The following is a 21003-nucleotide window of genomic DNA, read 5'->3' on the forward strand; positions in this document are numbered from 1 at the left end:
GGGAAAGGTTTAAGCATTTACCCTGTCTTTTTTTTTTTAATTAATTAATTAATTATTTTATTTATGGCTGTGTTGGGTCTTCGTTTCTGTGCGAGGTCTTCCTCTAGTTGCGGCAAGCGGGGGCCACTCTTCATCGCGGTGCGCGGGCCTCTCACTATTGCGGCCTCTCTTGTTGTGGAGCACAGGCTCCAGACGCGCAGGCTCAGCAGTTGTGGCTCACGGGCCCAGTTGCTCCGCGGCATGTGGGATCCTCCCAGACCAGGGCTCGAACCCGCATGCCCTGCATTGGCAGGCAGATTCTCAACCACTGCGCCACCAGGGAAGCCCCAGACTTTTTTTTTTTTCTTTAAATATCTTATGAGAAAGGCAGAAGTTGAAACAAATGCACTTCCACTTTTGAATGGAAGTGCTTATTCTCTTTCACCTTCAATTAGCTGCAGCAAATTTGACTCACTCTGACATCCATGGAGCACCTACAGTGTACAGCGCTTTGCAGCGTTTAAAAGGAAAAAGCACCTCTAAGACATCAAAATCACCACCGTACAAGTCAAAATGTGGTGTTATTAAAAAAAAAAAAAAATTGCTCAGTGCTAAGGGACAAAAAGGGACGTAGGTGTTACCTGCAGTTGTGGAGGTAAAACGTGGGGCCTGGAACAGGAGGACGACAGCCTGTCGAGCTGGGGGAAGACAAGGGCAGGGGCCCAAAGGCAGGAAGGCAGTAGTGAGGGTTCCCAGTTCCAGCAAGGGGAGGTGCGCTGTGTGCCTGGGTGCAGTGCAGAGGGAGATAACGCTGGAGGGTAAGCTGGTGCCTCCTCCACGAAGGGGACTCTGGAAAAAACACTCATTTGGGAAACCTTAAATAAAAAGGAAGTTACTCTTAAGACCAGTTGTCTGGGATCGGAAACCAGAAATGGAAAGTCACCAGGACCGCGAGGGCCTCCTTTCCCCTTTCTCTTCCAAGGTACACCTGCTTCCCCACTGTCCATCTGCTTACTTCTCCTTTCACTTTTAACCCTACTCTTGCTTTCTTCGCATCCCACAGCACCTCTTCAGACAAGTACAGGTGTGTCTTAAGTGCCCACGACAGGTAATCTAGGGATCTGCTGGATGGATACCTTGTCCTTCCACTTCACAGCAATCGTCAGCCACAGAGCGTGTAAGCAAAGGCAGGGGTGCGTTATTTGGAGAGGAACCCAGAATGCTTTCTTGGAAGGGGTGTTTTCAGTTGCAATTTCCATCCTGAAGATTTAGGAAGGAGCGGGTAAGGTCTGGACGTCTCCTTAACACATACAAAGCTTGTACTGAATGCTAAGAATTTGGACTTTCTAACCAGACGTCGGGAAGCCACGGGAGGCTTCCGAGCAAGGTACCGATGGCAGCAAGCTGTGATTATCAAAAAGAGATTCTGGTGGCAGTGGGTATTGGAATGCAGGTGGGAAAAACTTCGGTTCAAACAAGAAGATCGGGACCTGAATGTATCCAGGAACTGCGGTCAGGTGAGGATTTCTTTTCTTTTTTCCCTTTCCAAGAGATTTTAAAAATAAGACTTGGTAGTAGCTACCAATTAGTGGCAGGGTCGCCGAGGATTCGGCCAGGCGCTGTGCTTGGCACCTAGTGGGTGGCGGCGCCCACAGCCGAGGCTTCAGGGACGCGGCGGGGATGGGTCTGGAATGAGGCCGAGGACGGCAAGTGGACACAGCAGGCGGGGGGAGCTGCGGGGAAGAAAGACGCTCCCGGAGGAAGGACTGGTCAGCGGCGACGACAAACTAGGCAAGGCGCCAAAGCGCACCGGGCGCGGCCGGAGGAACCACTCGGTATCCGCCCGCCGCGCGTGGCGTTGGGAGCTGTAGTCCTGCCGTCTCCTCCTGGACCCGGCCGGACTCGGACAGCGCCCATCCCTCCAGTTAAGAATCGCGCACTGGCCCGTCCGGGTGCGGGGTCCTTCAGGACCATGAGGCGCCTGGAGTGACGTCATGCTCAGGTCACCTCCCCCTCGTTGAAGGTTTTAGGTGTCTATGTGAAGTGTGCCACACAGCAAGCCGGCAATGAATGAGTAAACCCTACACCGTGGAAGAAGTGGCCCTCGATGTCTCTTCTCTCCTCGACGTTTCCTTAGCGCCTGTCTTCCCCACGGTATCGGCGCGGCTCCGCTCCCTATTTTACTCAGGCAGCGTCTCAGGCAGCCCCGCGCCGCAGCGAGGGGAGGAGCGAGCCAGGGCGGGGCGGGGTCCTGGCCCGACTGCGTCGCGCTCGGGGGCCGCGCCGGGTAGCGTTTCTTTCTAGTGCCCGAGGCAGCTCTGGCTGGGAGAGTGGTTCGTCAGCTCCACGGGGACTTCTGTGCACGTATGGACCCGCCCGGACCCGGCGGGAAGCGGCCTGGCAGGCGGCGGCCCCGGCGGTGTCAGCAGAGGCAGGACAGGGCCGAGATCGCGGGTCCCTGAGGCGCGCGGGCTCACCGGGCCCGGCGGCGGCACCATGATGCCGGGCGAGACCCACTCGGCGGCGCCCGGGACGGCGGCGGACCTCTCGCGCTGTCAGGGCTGCGCTTCCCTGCAGCAGGTACGGCGTCTCCCCCGGGCCGAGGGTGCGGAGGGGCTGGGCCGGCCGTCCAGGGCTCCGGCTGGGGGTCGGGCCGCGCGCGTGAAGCCTCCGCGCGCTGCTCCCACTCCCGGGCGGAAGCCCCCCCTCCCCCCTGCCCCCCTGCCCTTCTTCTGCAGTTGTTTTGGGAACGGCTTCCTTTGCGTTATTTAGGTTTAGGATCCAGGATTCATTTACTGGGATGCAGTGGGTGGGGAGCGAGTTCTGGAGGGTCCCCTGCTGCCATTATGCAGTCACAGGGTTCCCCAGGGCTGACTTGTAGGTAGGTGAGGGTTGGTCAAAATGACAAGGGAAGCCACCTTTCCCAGGATAAGGGTTTTTTTATTGTGTTGGTCCGTCCTCAAACTATTTCTTGCCTGGGGGCAGGTTCTTATGCGGCCTGCGGATTGGCCGAGAGGGTCGTTCATCGATTAAAGGCACGCAGGTCCTGGAGGTTCCTAACTGTAGCGCGGTCTGTGCGCTACCGTGACAGAAGAGATGCTAGTGTCTGGCCCCAGGTCTCTCGGAGTCGTGGAAATAGTCCCAAGTAGTCGTTTCCAGTAGACTCTCCCAGCTATCTGATATCAGGAGTCTCTCTTCTGGCTATCAGTGTCTTCAATGGTAAAGCGGAACTGTCTACCACGGTATTGACATGTAACTAAATTAGCACCTATTTTACTTAGTGTTTTAGGCACCAGGGACATAGTGGTGAACAAAGTAGGTGAGATCTGCCGTCATAAATAAGATACATGTATGCAAGTAAGACTTGAGAAGGTTTTAAGTGTTAGGAAAATAAAGGAGGAGTTGGAGTGGAGGTTTGGCCTCTTGGCTGGGGTGGCAGCAGGCAGGGTGTTTCTGAGGTGGTGGCGTTCGGACATCTGAATGATGAGAAGACGCAGACTGGCAGAGGTGTGAGAGGAGCTTTCTAGGTAGAGGGCTTAACGGGCGAGCGGTGATTGACGTGAAAAGGACCAAGGTGTCTTTGAGGAGCAGAACGAAGTCTGGGTGGTGTGAGTGTAGCGCAGAGCGGAGAGCACTGATGAAACCAGAAAGGAATGTAGGCTAGATAAGCTTAGGGTTTTGTTTTGTTTTTATTTTAAACTGCATCATCTATGAACTGATCCCAAACATTTAAGGGCTGAGAGTAGGGGAGGGAGAAAAGAAAGTCATGTGCTGGCACTCTGAAATAGAGGGAGAGCTACTAGTAAAATCATTGCCTGAGCTGAGCTGCCTCACGTAGGCATTTAGAACGTGCTTTTGTTTTTTTCCCTCAAAACCCAGGAATGTGAGTGAAGTTCTCTTGACTCTTTCGCGAGTTATATTTATTCTTTGGGCCGGTTTATTTACTCAACAAATATTTATTGATCACCTGTTGTGTTTTAGGCAGTGCAGTTACACAGTGGGGGGAAAAAGCAAATATTCTCCATCTCTTGGAGCTTCCATTCTAGGAGGTGGGGGGAGGAGATAGATTAAACAAGTTATGTGAGAAGGTAATAAATGTGCTGGAGATAAAGTGAGCAGAGAAGGGAGGGGAACAAAAGGGTGAGGAAGGGGCCAGGGGCTAGTGGAATTTAAATAGGGTGTCCTCACAGAGGTTGTATTTGAGCAGAAGCGGGGAGAGAGCTCAGAGCTCTCTGGGGTCTCATTTATAAGTACACTAATTCCGTCCATGGAGGCTCTGCCCTTACGACCTATTCACCTAGCAAAGGACCAGTCTCCAAATGGCTATCATATTGGGGATTATATTTCAACATATGAATTTTGTGGGGGACACAAACAGCCTGTAGCAATCAGGGAGTTTGATGAAGTCAGAGAGAAGAGAGCCTGGCTGTGGGAGCCCTTAGAGACCATTGTAAGGATTTGGGCTCTTACTCTGAAAGGGTAGTGAGTCCTGGGAGGCTTTTGTGCAGGAGAACGACTGGTGTAAATTATGTCGTCCAGTTGTGGATCTGATTTTCCTTCAAAAACCTGGTCTACCCGTAGTAGTCCCCATCTTGGTCCGAGTAGCAACTGTATCCTTCTGGTAGCCTAGGCCAGAAACTAGATGTCATCCGCGGTTCCTCACTTTTCTCTAACAGCCTGCATCCAGTCCATCAGCTGATTCTGTTGGCTGCTGTGTTAGCCACCCATTTCTCACCATCCCCACTGCTTCCACCCTTGTGTGAACTGCTGTAATCTCTGGCCCCGGGGGTTTTTGCAGTAGCCTCCTGGCGCCGCCTTCCTTCCTCCTGTGCCACATTCCCGCTACTGGCTCTCAAAACAGCAGTAGGAGTTGTCCCGTGAAGTCCCTAAGTCCCAGGGTCTGCAGGCCTTTTCCGTAAAGGGCAGCATCGTAAATATTGGGGTGTTGTGGTCTCGGTCACAGATACTCGGCTCTGCCTGCCTAGAGTAAAGAATGGCCACAGATAACACTGCGGGAGTGGGTGTGGTTATGGCCCGTGGAACCCTGATTTGCAAGAACAGGCCAAGGGCCTTAGTTTGCAGACCTCTCTCCTAGATTGCAGTACTCCATTGCATTGGGGTTTTCTGTTGCCTGGAATGCTTTTTTAGGGGAAGAGAATGGTTAGTTGTGCGCGGAGTCCGTGGAACAAGTCTTTAATATTGCAAAGTAAGGCTGGAAAAATAGGTTCCTGGCAGATTATGGAGGACTGCCTGAATGGTAACCACCTTAAAGTTTTGTGCTTGATTCCGTTCGCATCATGAACAGTGAAGGGTTTTGCATGCTTACTGCGCAAGAGCAGTGTTTGTAGTAAAAATAACCAGTGGTGGTGTGCATGCTGGATTGAGGAGGTAAATGATTTCACTGATGCATGCTAGTGGTAATAAAAGGGTGGCTTAATTTAAGGGTCTTGGGACTGGAAATAGAGAAGAAAAAGGTTCTGAGTATGAGAAACTGCAAAGAGTGGACAGATCTCAAGTCAGGAAAGTAGAAGGTCCAGAGATTTAAATCCTGAGTGACTCTGAGAACTATGGTAGAGGTAGGAAAAAGCAGACACCAAGATGGGAGAGACGTTGGAAATGTAGGAGCGAAGCTTTGGAATGACGTCAGCATAGGGGATTTTCAGCTGTTTTCACATTTGTTTGTAGTGCGAGGTGCCTCCAAGGTACTGTGATATACTTCCAGGGAAATAGTGAAGCAGCTGGGTCAGATGGGCACTGAGTTCACTGTAAGAATTTTATTTGGAGAGGGGTGGGGATAGGAGAATGGAGAAGTGTGTTTGTTCTGTCTCTTAACAGAAACCCAGCGGGCTCATGACTAAGGTGCGCGTGGAGTGGCGAAGCAAGGAGAAACAGAGCTACACAGGAAGCATACAGGAAATCAGGATGAGAAAGATGGAGGGCAGAGAACAGGCGATGGCATTTGCCAGGTAGTAGGTCCATGATCGGTCACCGGTAGAAAAGAAGTTTCTGCAGGGTTACATAGTGTCACAGCAAGTTCTGTATTTCAACTAAAATTGTACCAGGGAGAAACGAAAGAGGTTCTGTACGTAGAGAAGGCATCCTGCTGTATAGCTTTAACACACTGAGACTTCTGGATGTTGCAGATGTTATACGAGCACATTACAAGCGTGTTGCCTGCAGGAGCCCTGGCGTCAGTGCTGTGGCTTCATTCTGAACCTCCGTGGGAGGCTGGCTGGCTCTGTCCCCAGTGGAACAGTGCTTGGGTGCGCTGCAAGTCTTCCTTCCTGTCTCACTCCTCCCTGCCCTCTTTCTCTTTTTTTTTCGGCTGTGCCCACAGCTTGCGGGATCTTAGTTCCCTGACCAGGGATTGAACCCGAGCCCTCAGCAGTGACAGTGCAGAGTCTTAACCACCGGACGGCCAGGGAGTTCCCTGCCCTCTTTTTCTTTAGTGGGTGCGGAGATACCCACTAGTCTCTCTTTTTCTAGTCTCTCACATCACCTTATCTGTTTGCTCATCCTTATTGGTTGTAATGGTTTATCACTGATCTGTAGCCCAGCGTGAATATGGGTTGCCGAGCTTTGGGAATCCTAAGCCAAGGTGGATCCTTACTCTGGTGATATTGTGTACAATTAAACAAGTCTTGAGTGGTTTTAAGTCAAGCTGGCATAAGTCCCTTTAATTCTGGTGAAGGAGAGGCCCTTTTATTTTACTAGTTTCAGTCATTGCCGAGTGAAACAGTTTAACTCTCTTGGGAATCCAGATGGGAGTCTGAAGCACATAGTTATACTGTTTAGCTCATGTAACTAGGATAGAGTCAGAATAAATGGCGTCTGGTTGTCCTTGGAGCAGGTTTGAGCGAATTATTTATATAAACTTTTGTTGGACTCCCACTGATCATCGCCAGTTGTTGGAACTTCATCGTTTGGAACTTGAAACCTACTTGTCCCTAGACATGCTGATTTGTAAGTGGTTATAAAGAGTGCTCACAAAATTGTAATTCATTCATTCAGTGAACACTTTTCGAGCGTCACCGCGTCTGTGATGCCGTGGCACGTGTTGGAATACAACCATGAACAGAAGAGGCATGGAGCTTGTGTTGTGGTTAAGGTTACGGATGAGTGAAAAAGCAACCACCGTTTAACTGTAGTGTAATAAGTACACGTACTTATTGAAAAATATTTGCGGAAAAGTGGGCCTGCACAGGTCAGCTACACGTTGGTCAGGGGTCACCTGTACTATCTGGGGGGACGTTCAGGGTAGGCACCCTGGGAGCGTCCAGGAGGGACAGCTGAAGGCTGTGTAGCGGAAGTGAGTCTAGGTCTGAAGGATGATTCCTGACTAAACAAGAGGGAAGAGATGGAGGGAGAGTGTGGACAGAGGGCGCATCACATGCAATGACTGGGAGGGGAGAATGGAGTTTGTGATAGAGTAAGCACAAGGCAGAAGGTGAGGAGAGGAAAGCGAGGCCAGCGAGGCCGGAGCCTGCCTTCCCGGGCGCCGGAGCCTCTCAGCTCGTCCTGGTGGGTGCGTGCAGGTGGAGGGGGGTGGGGGGTGGGCTCTTACCACTGTGCCAGAGGGCATCACCCAGGGTCCTGTCTCACCGTTCAGAGGCACACTCAGCTCTGACACAGCTCGACCTAGACTCTCAGTTTTAAGTAAGAGCAGTTAATAAAAAGTTAGCAAACGGGAGGAGGAAATCTGGCTTATCAGAGAGGATTCAGGCTGACCAGTTAGCAGATCACCCACAGCAGAGTAATCAAGGAGATTAGTGTGGTTTTAAAAAAGAATTTGTTTTGAAATAATTGAGGACTCATAGGAAAGTTACCAGAATAGTGCAAAGAGCTCTGGTATTCTCTTCACCCCATTCACAGGTTGTCAAGATGGTTGCATTCACTCCATCATGGGTGTGCACACACGTACACTTTCCCTCCCCTGCGCTCTCCACAGAGTGTTTCCTCGAGACCTGAGCACTTGTCAGCAGAATGAGCCACAGCTCTCCAGTCAGGGTGTAAGCCTCGGTGCAGGGTGCGGCACTTCTCTCCAGCCCATAGACCCATCCGATTGTGCTTAGGTTAGGCCCAGGTGTAGCTTTTCCCTTTCTGGTTCAAGGTCGTATAAGGAAGATGTGTTGTATGTCATTGTCACGTCTCTTCAGCCTTTTTCCTTTAGTCTTTCTCTGTCTTTCACGTTCAGGGAAGTTTGAGTACAGCCTTGTATTCTCTGCGGAACATTTGGCCAGGTCTGGAGACATTTTTGGTGGTTACACTGTATTAGTGATCTCAAGACCACACCAGGTTCAGTGATTCCCTAGAGGGACTGCTCCAGGGCGTGGAGTGAAAGGATTGTAGTGAAAGGATACAAAGGAAAGGCGAGTGGGGTGACGTGCAGAGGAAACCAGGTGAGTGACTTGACTCATGAATTCCTCTAGCGGTGTGTTATGACACGTGTGACGTATCGTCTACCAGGGACTCTCATTAGAGACGCAGAGCCCAAAGACTGCTAGGGGCTGGTCGGGTGGGCACTCCCTGTCTAGCACGTACCAAAACTCCAGACTCCCAGAAGGAAAGCAGGTTTCAGCATCGGCCACATTGCACAGTTGAGGTACAGGGCGCCACTCTTGTCAGTTTGGGGAATGGTGGGAACCCTCCAGAAATCCAAGTTCCCAGACGCCAGTGAAGGGCCCACGTCTCGAGCAGGCCTTTCTAAGGACAGCAGTCTCAGGCCTGCCCTGTGAACTCTTGTCTGCACCACCCCTTGGGGATGAGGCAGTGCTCTGGCCACATCGTGAGTAGAAGCTAGGGAAGCTGGCAGGCCTGTCCGTGCAAAGGGCAGCCCCACAGCTAAGAATCTCCCATCTTCAAATGTTAGTATAATTTGAGGTCGACTCAGGCAATTTAGTTATTCCATTATCATCTGTATATTTCCTTGTTCGCTCTGTGTCTATGTATTGTACTTAGTGGTTCAGTAAAACCGCTTTCCTAACTATACTGCCGTCTCCTCTGTCCACTTCTCAGCCCCCAGGCCCACTGCGTGCTCCGTGCCAAGGCCCCCTCTCCTCACCCTGTGTGCTTAGCCACCACGTTGATCCCGCTTCCCCGAGAAGGGGGGGGAGATGGGAGCACAGAGTGCACTGCCTCTCTTTTCTTTTCCTCGGTGCTCCACGCTCACGGTGGCGTTCAGGAGGCTGTTGTATGGCTGAAATGAACAGTGTGCTACGGGGTGGGGGTGGGGGTATGGGGAGCGCATCTGAGTGGCATGGGGGGGCGGGGGCGAGGGCTACTCTGGGTGCTGTGCTAGTGAACACGTGAGTGGGTGAGCGTGATTGAGCTTGAGGAGCTGGGCCCAAAGGCAGAGAAAAACAGAAGGTGGGAGTTATGACAGCAGAGAGGAGAGAACTGGGGATAAATCTGAGCTTTCCAGTAGATGTTATAATAGAAGTTCCAGAAGGAGAGGACAAGACTGCGGGGAGAGAAGCCGTAATCAGAGACGCCAGGCCACCTTCCCCTTGCCTGGAGAGGAAGAACAACACCCTGGACCCTGCGTCCTTCCCTAGAGGCTGGACAGCAGTAGCGAGGGCACACGGTGTGTGTACCCGTTCAGTGAACGTGAGTCAGAAGGGCCCTACTGCCTTCCACCTAGACACAGCCCGCTCAGCATTCACAGTTCTGAGATCCATTAGTTAGAGACCTTGATTGCAACCAACCTAAGTGACCTTTGAATCAGATTGGAGAAAAACCAAAGAATGTTTTATTAGGGCACTGCAGTAACAGACCAGATTCAAGCTGCCACTCAGCCAGGCCATAGGAAAAAAGTTAGGGACTGGAGTGCAGTAGGAAACTAAGAAGTGGTCCTCTCTCAGTTTGTGTTTTATTTTCCTGTGTAATGCTGTGTTTTGTGATTTTAAGTCTTTAAAATCAGAGTTATACATGAGCATAGTTTAGAGAGACAGCTAGATGAACAGAATTTGTTAGCCCCCAGCCAGCCTGCCCCCGTTCTCGAGAGACACCACTTTTGTTTGCACTCCGTGTGTTTCATCTGGTTAGATAATAGATGTATATTGCTGCTTCTCGTTTTTCAGTTTTAGGCGTATTGTTTGATTTCTGACTTCGGAAGGTGAAGATTGAGCTGTCGTTCTGCCCTGTACCCCAGCACCCCTGAGCATTCCCTCCTGCCCCCTGCCCCCCAAAAAAAGTCCTCTCAGTGCAGCTGTGATTTCCCTTAGGTCACTATTCAGAGTTGACATCATTATGACTATTTGTTATTCAGAGCCAAACTATGGAGTAACTTACGATGATTTTTCCTTACCTGTGTGTTTTCTTGTTTCCCCGATGAATGACTATTTCCTTAATTCAGTGTTTTCATCTTGAAAGTGTTAATGAGTGTTCACTATGTGTCAGAGACCAAGTTAAACGCTTTATATGGCTCATTCTGTTTAACCCTGATAGCAAGCCAGTTAGGTAACCCCCCACCCCCCAAACACACACGCAAACCAGTGTTTCAGTCTCCTTATCTATAACATTGGAAATAGTACTGAGGCAGGGATAAGTTAAGTCAGTTTGCCCAAGGCACCCTTCCAGGAAGTGGTGGAACAGGAATTTGAATCCAGCTGTGTCTAACTGTAGAGCCTGAGGTTTCTGGAACGTCTCTGGCACAGTTCTTGACATTACAGAATGGCATCTGGAAGCAAGGCTGGGAAGATGAGATTGGCTAGCAAAGAACTCGAAAGAGAATGGGAAGAGAAGGAGGTTATTTAAAAAATAATCCATTTAAATGCGTAATGACGCTACATGGCGCTTGCAGTTCTCTGCCAGTTAGGTAGAAATATCATCTTGATGCCTTCATTCCACCAGATAATTCTGTCGTTTTGTTCTTAAGGGAAAAAAGTCCCCTTCTGGGCCTTTAGAGCTGCTCCACTCTGGTGTGCAGCTGCCTTCCTGGATTCTCTTCACCTCTGTCCTGCGCCCACCTCGTCCTCTCTCAGTTTACTCCAGGATTTGGGTGGAGCGTTTACACATCCTTCGGCACCTCCCTGAGCAAGGATGTCTGGGAAGTGAGTTTGTGGAGACTCCAGGTTTGAGAATGTCTGTTTTGCCATCATGACTGGCTGATAGCTTCTGCAGAATTTTACCTTGGAATTCATTTTCCCTCAAAATTTTGAAGACTTGCTTTCTAGGTCTCTAGAGGATTGTTGAAGTCTAAAGCCATTCTGATTCCAGGTTCTTTGTGCATGACTTGTTTCATTTTGATTTTTTTCTGTCATGATTCTCATAGGATCTTAGTTTTGTCTCTGATGCTCTGAAATTTTGTGCTTACGTTTCATGGTTTGGATCCAGTTTGTACCCATGTGCTGGGCCCTTTCAATTTAGAAACTTCTGGCTTCAGTTCTTGGTTCTTTCTTCTTGAATATCAGTATTTCTTTAATGATCTCTCCATCTTTTCCGTTCTTCTCTCACTGGAACTCTTGTTGGGCATGTGATGCTTCTTGCACTGACACTCTGATTTTTATTTTTTCTTCATTCTTTCCTACGTCTGTGTTTTGTTTGTTTGTGTTTAAATTTTGGAGGACATTTTTTCAGCTTTATCATCAAATCTTCTGAGTCTTTTATTTTGCTTCCTGGTTTTTAATTTAGTTATAACAGTTTTATTGAAGTATAATTCACATACCATAAAGTTCATCCTTTTAATATGTACAGTTAGGTGGTATTTAGCCTATTCACAGTTAACACAACCTGGTCGCCACTTGTAAAACATGTTTACCCTGACCTGTGCCCCCGCCAAGAAACCTCTTAAGCATCAGCAGTCATCCCCCTTCCCCAGCCCGCAAGTCCCTGGCTATCACTAGGCTACTTTCTGTCTCTCTGGATTTGCTTATTATGGACAAGTCATATGAATGGAATCATACGGCGTGTAGCTTTTTGCGACTAGCTTCTTTCACTGAGCAGGTTTTCAAGGTTCATTCACATTGTAGCAGGTGCCATTCATTCCTGTTCATTGTCAAATATTCACATTGCATGGCTGTACCACATTTTATTTATTCATTCATCAGGTGATGATGGTTCATCCATTTATCAGTTGCCATTTAGTTTATTTCCACTTTTTGGCTAGTGTGAATAAATGCTCCTTTAAACAAGAGTGTACAAATGTGGCATGGGCATGTTTTCAGTTCTCCTGGGCATATACTTAGGAATGGAATTGCTAAATCATCGAATTAACTGTTTAGCATTTTGAGGAGTGTCAAATTATTTCCACAGCAGCTGCACATTTCCTGTTCCACCAGCAATGCTGTGAGGGCTCCAGTTGCTCTACATCCTCACCAGCACTTGTTATTGTCTGTCATTTTGATTTCAGCCATCCTCGTGGGTGTTTTTAATTTTTAAAAACTTTTTGAAAAACTTCAAGAACTCTGAGTATTCCTTTTAAAAATAGCTGCTTGTTCTTGTTTTATGAATATAACATCATTTATCTCAGGTCATGTTAATTAGTACCTTTAAAGGTTTCTCAGTTTTTGTCTACTCCAAGTTGCTTTGGTTCGTTTTGTTTTGGTCTCTCTTTCATGTTACAGGTTTCTGTCTGATGTTTGGAAATCTTCGATTGTTTGTTCATGTTAAGAGCGGTAGCTAATACAGTGGTGGCTGCAGAATGCTGAGTGTTGTGGGCTTTTGGACCCTGAGCTTCATTGCAATAGGTCTGGGTGGGCCACTTACTGATTGAAGAATATCTCATGTCGCTACTTTAGATCTTGTCTCCAGGCTGGTTAGATTTCCTCAGAGAAACTGCTTCTAGTCTCCTGCCTGGAGGGCAAAAGGATTGGCTGCCACTGTCTGGGAGCTTAATGGGGAGAAGCAGGCGGTCAGTATCAGCGCAGTGTGCTTAGATGTACCTGGTCCCTCTGTGTTTGGTGCATTCCACCTGCCCCAAGTGTTCACAGTGTTCCAGGCAGAGGCTTCTTCAAAAAGCAGACCTAAAAAAAAAAAAAAAAAGCAGACCTCCTCCTGCTGGATGGGGGAGGGGCAGTTTCCTGGTAGCAGAGCGGAGTGGGGATTTGAGGGTTCATGCTTACCAGGAAGCTTGCAACTAGTTCTCGTCTTAGTGACCCCCGCCCAGCCTTCCTGAGGACCCTGGCCCCTCCGTGCTTGTTGAAGTTTTGCAGTGTAAACTGAGAATTGAGTGGTTTGGCCCCCTTGCCCCGCCACCTGCCTCTCCTGGGTCTGCTAAATCAGTATTCTCAAGTCTGCTTTCCTGTGTTCATTTGTCTTTTATCCGCTTCTCATCCTTGTGGGTTTGGCCTTTGGGGAAAAGAAATCCCTTGACTTTAGTTTTAGCTGGTTTTAGGGAGGGAGTAAAAGCAGATGCATTATTTACCCTCTCTGCCTAGAAATCTGCCGTGTAGAATTTATTTTTTACATAATGAAAGATTTTTTTTTAAATGCGGAAAGCCAAATACACTAAAGTTACTGAATAGTCCATTCATCGCCCTTTGATTTATAATGTTCAGAGTCTCTACTGTACACAAGAATCAATTCTAGAATAAAGATAGAAATACGAAAAAAGGGCATAAAAGTACTAGAATAACACATGGAAGACTCCTTATGATTTAGCATCTTAGGTGGGGTAGAGCCTTCTAAATATACTAGGAAACCAAAATTTAAGAAAAATGACAGATTCAACTATGTGAATATTTAAAACTACTGTATTCATATGTAGTTGTATGTTAATGATCAATTGAGAAACATACACAAGTATATATTTGTAACTTTTGGACCAGATATTACTGTTCCTCATATATTGCAGCTCATAAGACAAGTGCAACCACACCAATGAGCAAATGATATAAGGGGCCGTTTTTCTTACTAAAAGAAAAATGATGAATGGCCAGAGGAGGTAAGGAAGATTTCTCAGTATCACGCATAAAGAAATATAAATGAAAAATATGTCTCTGAGATTACCAAAGCTCCCAGCTATCAGTAATGCAGGGAGCCTATTTGGACTTTATCCTAGGGGAAACTGGAAGTGTCTCCCAGAGAACTGGGCAAGGAAATACATTGCCTGTTGTTAGTAAAGACTGAAAAGGACCTAACTGGCCTTCAGTGGAGAATTGGTGAATTGAGTACATCCAAACGTATTTTAAATATATAGTGACACTTCTGAAAGGATATATACAAAAAGTAACAGTGATTTTTGACACGTGTTATGATGAGGTAACATATACTTTTTACTTTATATATTTTAATGTATAGATTTTTTACTTTAGTAAATATGTTACATGTATGACTGCAAAGAAAATGCACATATTAGCATGAAGGGAAATAGTTCTGTAATTCTTAAAATTAGTTAGATTACCTAGATAGAAAAAGATGTTTTGGGGATAATTAATGAAAAGTAAATTCTTATTTCTGAAGTGTTTATCAGTGAAAAAAAGGAGACATTAAAGGAAAAAGTCACTTAAAGAAAAGAAAATCTGTTCAGTTTTAAATCTTAGGAACATTTTGAACAGTGTAACTGATGTTTTTTTCTGTCAAGTTGAGAGCAGTAATTGAGAGCCACATTTGTAGTTTGTCCTAAAGTGTAACATAGATCCTTATAAAAAGAAGTTTCACTGAATCTTGGCCCCATTTTAATATTCCTATTTGCTTTTCCCATGTTATTTTTATTTTTTTGCTGTTTTTAATAATTTACGTGTATTTTTGGATTAAGTCCTTTCAGAAATAATGTGGAGTGAAGTGTAGACTGATGGTTAGTAGTAATCAGTGAACTAAAGTAATGAATCTTTATTGAGCTCTCGCAGTGAAAAAGCACGCACAGTCAGAGCATCAGTACAACTGCCTTGCTGTTAGAGTGACATCATTCCGGTAAAGAAAGAGATTCAGAGAAATGCAGCATGGGCTCAAGGTCACACAATACCTCTGTGGGTTTATACGCAACATAAATAATAGATTTACCTATTTCTGTTTATATAATATAGTGAACAGTATGTTTATATTTTATAATAAATGTTACAGAAAAAATAATAAAGTAGCTTATATTATAAAAGCAAATAGCTAACTGTAGCTTTTTTTTCTTTCAGAATTTAAATGAATATGTTGAAGCATTAATTACCCTGAAGCAAAAAATTATTAATACAGAGTGAGTATGTTTTCCTCTGTTTGGCCGAACTTCGTGGACCTAACATACAGGCTGGAGCAGATGGTGGTGGTGTTAGACCCCCTCGGGCTGAGAGTGGAACTGGGGTTGCTTACCTGGTGCCTGTGTGGTGTGGGTTATAATGGAACTCCTCAGGGCCTGACGCAGGCCCTCGGCAGCGAGAGCGCAGAGCCCTAACCGCTGGACCGCTGGGGAGTTACCAGTGCTCAGACCTTTACAACGAGGCTCAGGCGTTAGACCATGATTTTTGCTAAACTGGAAATTTTTTTTAAAGCTGTTTTCTGTCTTTAAAGCCTTCTTAGCTTTAGGACTGGACATCAGATTTCTTTGTAGTAAATTTCCTGGTGTGAGATTGTTTTTTTAATCCTGTGAAAGTCACAAGAATTTATAGGCAAAGATATTACTTAGATCATAGGAATTTTAACTTAAAAACTCATATATCACTGCAGTGCTTTTAAGGAATTTAAGGTGATATGTTTATGTGTGTGCATATGTTTAATTAATTAAACATAAATTTGTTACAGGAAACCTAGGCAGAAAGGTGCCTTATACATTTGGAAACATGATTTTAACATAGTGTGATTTCTAGATTGAAAAAGTAACATAACTCTTTTCTTTGTTACAGTAATTTGTTGACAGAATATCAGAAGAAATGTGATGATATCCTTTTACTGGCTTTTTCCTTGGAATTTTTAAGAATGTAAAGAAATGTGAGAATTTTCATAGTTACTCTGGAAAGCGGTGCTTACAGGCTCCAAGTAGGAAGTGCCCCTGACAAGCGCAGTGAGCAGCTGTCTTCTACTCGTAACACACGTTTAATGGTCAAGGCTGCTGGCCTCCTTGTTATAGAATGTGTTTTGTTTTTGTCATTGATTTTGATTTTCTTAAGGTTTCGTAAGCTTTTTAAAGAGTAGGTCTTTTTCATTTGTACTGAGGACATGACCAGTGCTCCTTAGGTTTAGGAATAATGTGAAGCTGAACATGATGCTGTGAGAATATTTTTGGATTTCTATAAGGAGTACGCTGTAGGAGTATTCAGAATGTGGGAAAATTAACTTTTGTTAATTAGTTCTGTGACTTGTAGAGAATTAATGAATATATCCCAAATCATAGTGTAAGTTTGTATCCCCAGGACAGTCCTTGGTCTCTGCGTCACCGTTTTGTCCAGTAGCCGTTTAGAGCACCTGCAGGCCTCTGTATTTTCTTGGCAGGGCGGAAGTAGTGTGCACAATCATTCCTCCCACATCTTGGTGGTGATACTTACCTGAATTAAGTGTCTCCTGTGACAGTAAACACGCATACGTGTGACCCGCAGCCTTAGCTTCAGTATTGGAGCAAATACTGCTGTTCAACTCTGGCAGTAACCTGAGGCCTGTTTCAGTATTATTTCTGGCATTCCTAAACTTCTATGTAATCACCAGTTGTTTGTTTGTGTTGGTACCATTGTATCTAATTTGTGTGATTAGAATAATAAAATCAAGGCATAGCATTTCGATTTATTTTTAGTATCTCAAGTTTTACATTCAACAAAATAGGTCTTTGAAAATTTCCTCGTGTGCTTTATTGAAACTATCAGTTTAACTATAAATGTATGTTATTGCAAGAGTAATATCTTTGATTTTGAAAGCTGTACAGAAACAGTTATTATAAACACTTCTAATTAGCTAAATAGGGAAATAGACAGTTAATTCCAGTATTAGGAAAGTATGTGTTCATTGTATCCTTTTTGGAGGAAATGATATGAACTTTCTGAGGTAATTACAAATGTAATCTAGCAGGGAAATTATTGATTTACTTTTCTAAAATTTATAAAATTTTAAAATCAAAATTATTAGAGTAATTTATTAAAAATTGATAAAACTTTTTGATTATTCTTGAATTTCCCTTCTGCAGTGTGCTAATCTGCTTCAGCCTCAACTATAGGTAAATATAGATTTTTTTTTAAACACATCTGACATTTGCTCACAATATGTATTCATTGTACCTCAAGTATGCAGTTGTTTGCTCTACAGCCTGAGGTGCCAGTGTTGCAGGTTTAATATGGCTTCTTGTGTGACTCGATTCTTTACTCTTTTGTGTCATTCTGACTGTTTTGTTGTTTATTAGTTCCTCTTTGTACAGGGCAGAGAGTATATTTTATTTCATCAGATATTTTTTGAATTTTTCTTTCTTGCAAAGACTGCAGTAATTTAGGATGAAACTCCTTAATCTTCAGAAGTTTACATTCTAATAGAGGAGGGTACAGATGTGACCAACAGACATTTCTATATTGTGATATGAGAGTAGGATTTGACAGGCGGTGAAACTTAAAGGAATGACTTTTTGCTGTCTTAGAACATTTTACTGGCAGCATGATGGGAAATGAAGTTACCAAATTGTGCAGACTGTAAAAGTGAAAGGTTTTCTAGATTTTATGTTCTCCCTGTATTTCTTTTCTCATTGCTCGTTAAATACATATATATATATATTTAATTCATTCAATATATTCATTAAATATATATACACACACATATATATGTGGTTTTAGTGAGTACGTAACTCTTGTTTGCTGGAGTTGTGCTCCGGACTCTGAGAAAAGAAGGACAGGATGTTTGGGTATTCTGATATATACAGGATTCAAGGTAGTTTTCATTAGTTGCTTATTGCTTTGTCTTTATTCTTGGAATTTAATATTAATCGTATAGTTAATCAGGAATCTTTTTTAATTTAGAGAAGTACATATTTTGACTTACGGCACATGTTATAATTAATAGGAGTAACTCAGTAAAAAGCTTTATCATATGTTATAGATGGAACTTTTAATGTTGTTTTCTAAGAATTATGATCTTGCCTGTATGTATATTGAACACAGATTATTGAAGTTTTAAGGTGGGTTTTATCTTCATACAAGATGAAATTGTTTTATCGTCAGTAGATAAAATTGTCACAGTTTTCTTTAACAAGTTTTACAGCTGCAGTTTGCAAGAAGGTAAGCTAGCTACCTGTTTTCTTAGTGTATTTGGGGTAGACACTTATCGGACTAGATTTTTACACAGATTCAACAAAGTGCCACATAGAATTGACCCATTATGTAGACTGGTTCTTTGATGCTCATAATAAAAGAAGATTCACGTTTTCCTTACTGTTAAATTGTCCAAATGAATTTCTTACCGAGGTCTTAAATTACAGCCTAGTGTCTGATTTTTCAGTAAATTTTACTGATCTTGTGGCCACTGAGATGAAGTTTATTGCTATCAGTTATTGTTGTCTCTGTGAATTGGACAGTTTAATGTGGTTGTTTATCATGTATATTTTAATCAATTTAAAGTAGTCTTACTTAGAATTTAGTAATGTTTTATACTCTGATTACATTTATCAATTAGAAGAAGGCAAAATATGGTTATAAAATGACTCACACAGTTTGCCTATCATTGAACTGAAGTCAGTGCTGATGAACTCAGGATTGAAGAGCCAGATCACCTGGCAGATCATCCAAGCGTTCTTGTATTCTCCAGCAGATTGAGAGCCTGTTGCGCTTGCTTCTCATGTGGTTTCGGATGTACTTTTATTAGAAATAGACTCATGTCAGAAATAAAAAGGGATACATAAATCATTTTGGTACAAATAGAGAGAATGCATTTAAAAAGAGAGATTCTTTGTTTTTAGTTAGAAATAAAATCGAAACCAGTAGATATATTTAATAATTCACTGTAGATACTTTTGCATAATGACGTTAGTGTGTTGTCCATTTTTAGAGAGAATATTACTCTGCATCACCAAGTGGAACAGATGCTTCAAAAAATTTCTCCTCTGCAGAAGTGTCAGGAAGAACTGGGATCTTTAAAAGCGGAGTTAGAAGAGAAAAAGGTACCTAAAGTAATTTTCCTACAAAAGGCTGTCGTCAGTAAATTAAGATCTACTTATTTACTATAATTGGGACAAGGAGACATTTTATGTCTTAACAAAGGAAATAAATGATAGTCAAGACTCGAAGTGTATTGCTATACTTAGAGAACATTGAACTAGTTGATTGATGGCTTGGTCCTTACAGTAATTATTAGTAATTAATGTAATGCTGTATTAGTTGCTTATGCTTTTTGAGAGGTTCAGTAGAGGAACCATTTTAGCTATGAATTTTTATGACTTTATGTGCCCTGCATTGCTTGCCTTTTCCATTTTTCTTGCTGTAAGTGTAAAGTAACATGCAAAAGTTCAAACTTAAATTACAGAAATTATGTTTTCCATTTCAAAACCCAGTCGCACTAAGTAAAACTATTTTAAATGCTATAAACTTATTTTTTAATATAAATTTTGTTTTACTGGAGCCTTAGAAGAGAATTCATGGCTTTTACAAATTAAAAAAAACTCTGAAGCCAGTGAAGTTAGGTGGTTAGCATTAGACAAGTTGTAGCCAAGCTGGAATGATTCCTGGCTCCTCGATCTGATAGTATTTGTGCCTCCCAGTCTTCAAATTGTTTCATTTTAGGATGCCATGCACCTCTCTGAGGTTTACATACTTTAACAGTGGTCGATTTTCCTATTTCTATAGAAAGTCTTTATTACATATTTAACTATGCGGTGAAAGTTAAACAGAAACAATCAAGATGTTGAATTTTGTCTACCTCTGACTACAAAGTAATGTCATCAGCCATACCTGAGAGGAAACGTGAACATTGGAATCACAGCTGAATAATAAACCTAAATAGTCACTCTTTCACTGTGACGTTCAGAGAATTACTCAGTGTCTGGATCCTCCGATCCCTCATCTGTAAAAAGGGGTCATAAAGCCCGTCTCTCAGAGCTTTGGCGACTGAAGAGCTATACACATTATATTGTACTGTGTTATCAGGCTCAGTAAGTTTCTTTCCCATTCCGTAGTGCCCGTAGCGTATACATATTGATTGGTGTTAACATATTTTCCCAAATTATCATAAAGTATAATGTTTTATTTTATATTTTTGCATAGTAGTAATAATAGCTTACATTTATTACCTCTAAAATTGCTTTAGGTTTTGCTGAATTTTAATTGGCTGCAACAAAAATATTAGCTATTCGATATTACGAAGATTTGGGGTTATTTTAAAATTAGTATATTTTAAGTTTTATAGCTCTGTTTGATTAGACTGTTTATCATATTACCTCTGTTAAGGATCTGGTTATATCCGTTAAAATGTTCAATGAATTGTACTTTGGTTTCCTGCCTAATCATATGTATTCATTTGGTTAATTTCACACTATTAAATTGATAATAATTTAGCTTATCAGGGTCAAAATCCTTATCACTGGTGGTCAGTGACTTTCAAGTTGTTGATATATATATATATAGATATATATATACACACACACACACAGACACATTTATTTCTTTTTTAGAGTTCTCTGAAGTTGTATCAGGATACTCATCAGGAATATGCTCGTGTGAAAGAAGAATGCTTGAAAACTGATGCTCAGTAAGTAATTACTGTGGAAATAGTGTTGTCAATACTGAAAATGTGTAATGCTTAAATCAGTAGTGTTTCTCTTTTCCCCGTCTTTGGGTATGTTGACCATAATTAACCAGGTGATCTTGAACTAGTCTCACAACCTTGGTTTCCATATCTGTAAAATGGAAATTATACCTATGTTGAAGGATTAATAGGAGTAAATAAACCATCTTATGTTAAAGGCCTGCACAAAGAACTCCATAAAAGTTTTTATGTCTATATGCGTGCATGCTTGTTTGTCTGTATTTTGTATTCATAGAGAAAACATGATTACCGTCTCACTTCTTTGTACCATTCCTTTAATAGATATCATCTGGAATGGGTGTCTGTGTTCCATTAATGAAGGGGGCTCTTCCAAAGAAGTCAGTTGATTGTTTTGAAGTTTAATACTATATTCACGTTGTTTACAAAACTCCTGAG

General features: G+C 43.5%; 1 protein-coding gene across 1 annotated transcript in view; it reads left to right on the forward strand.

The window, feature by feature from the left end:
• The first annotated feature begins 2257 nt into the window (after positions 1-2257).
• The window catches only part of ICE1 (interactor of little elongation complex ELL subunit 1), a 57418-nt gene continuing 38672 nt past the window's right edge, over positions 2258-21003 (forward strand). The window contains exons 1-6 of the mRNA XM_068535126.1: positions 2258-2559; positions 15045-15103; positions 15747-15781; positions 18071-18089; positions 18856-18967; positions 20474-20550. Of these exons, the coding sequence (XP_068391227.1) occupies positions 2476-2559; positions 15045-15103; positions 15747-15781; positions 18071-18089; positions 18856-18967; positions 20474-20550 (386 nt within the window). The 5' untranslated portion in view covers positions 2258-2475. The remainder of the gene's footprint in view (positions 2560-15044; positions 15104-15746; positions 15782-18070; positions 18090-18855; positions 18968-20473; positions 20551-21003) is intronic.

The sequence above is a fragment of the Eschrichtius robustus genome, chromosome 2 (assembly GCF_028021215.1).
Source record: "Eschrichtius robustus isolate mEscRob2 chromosome 2, mEscRob2.pri, whole genome shotgun sequence".
Lineage (NCBI taxonomy): Eukaryota > Metazoa > Chordata > Mammalia > Artiodactyla > Eschrichtiidae > Eschrichtius > Eschrichtius robustus.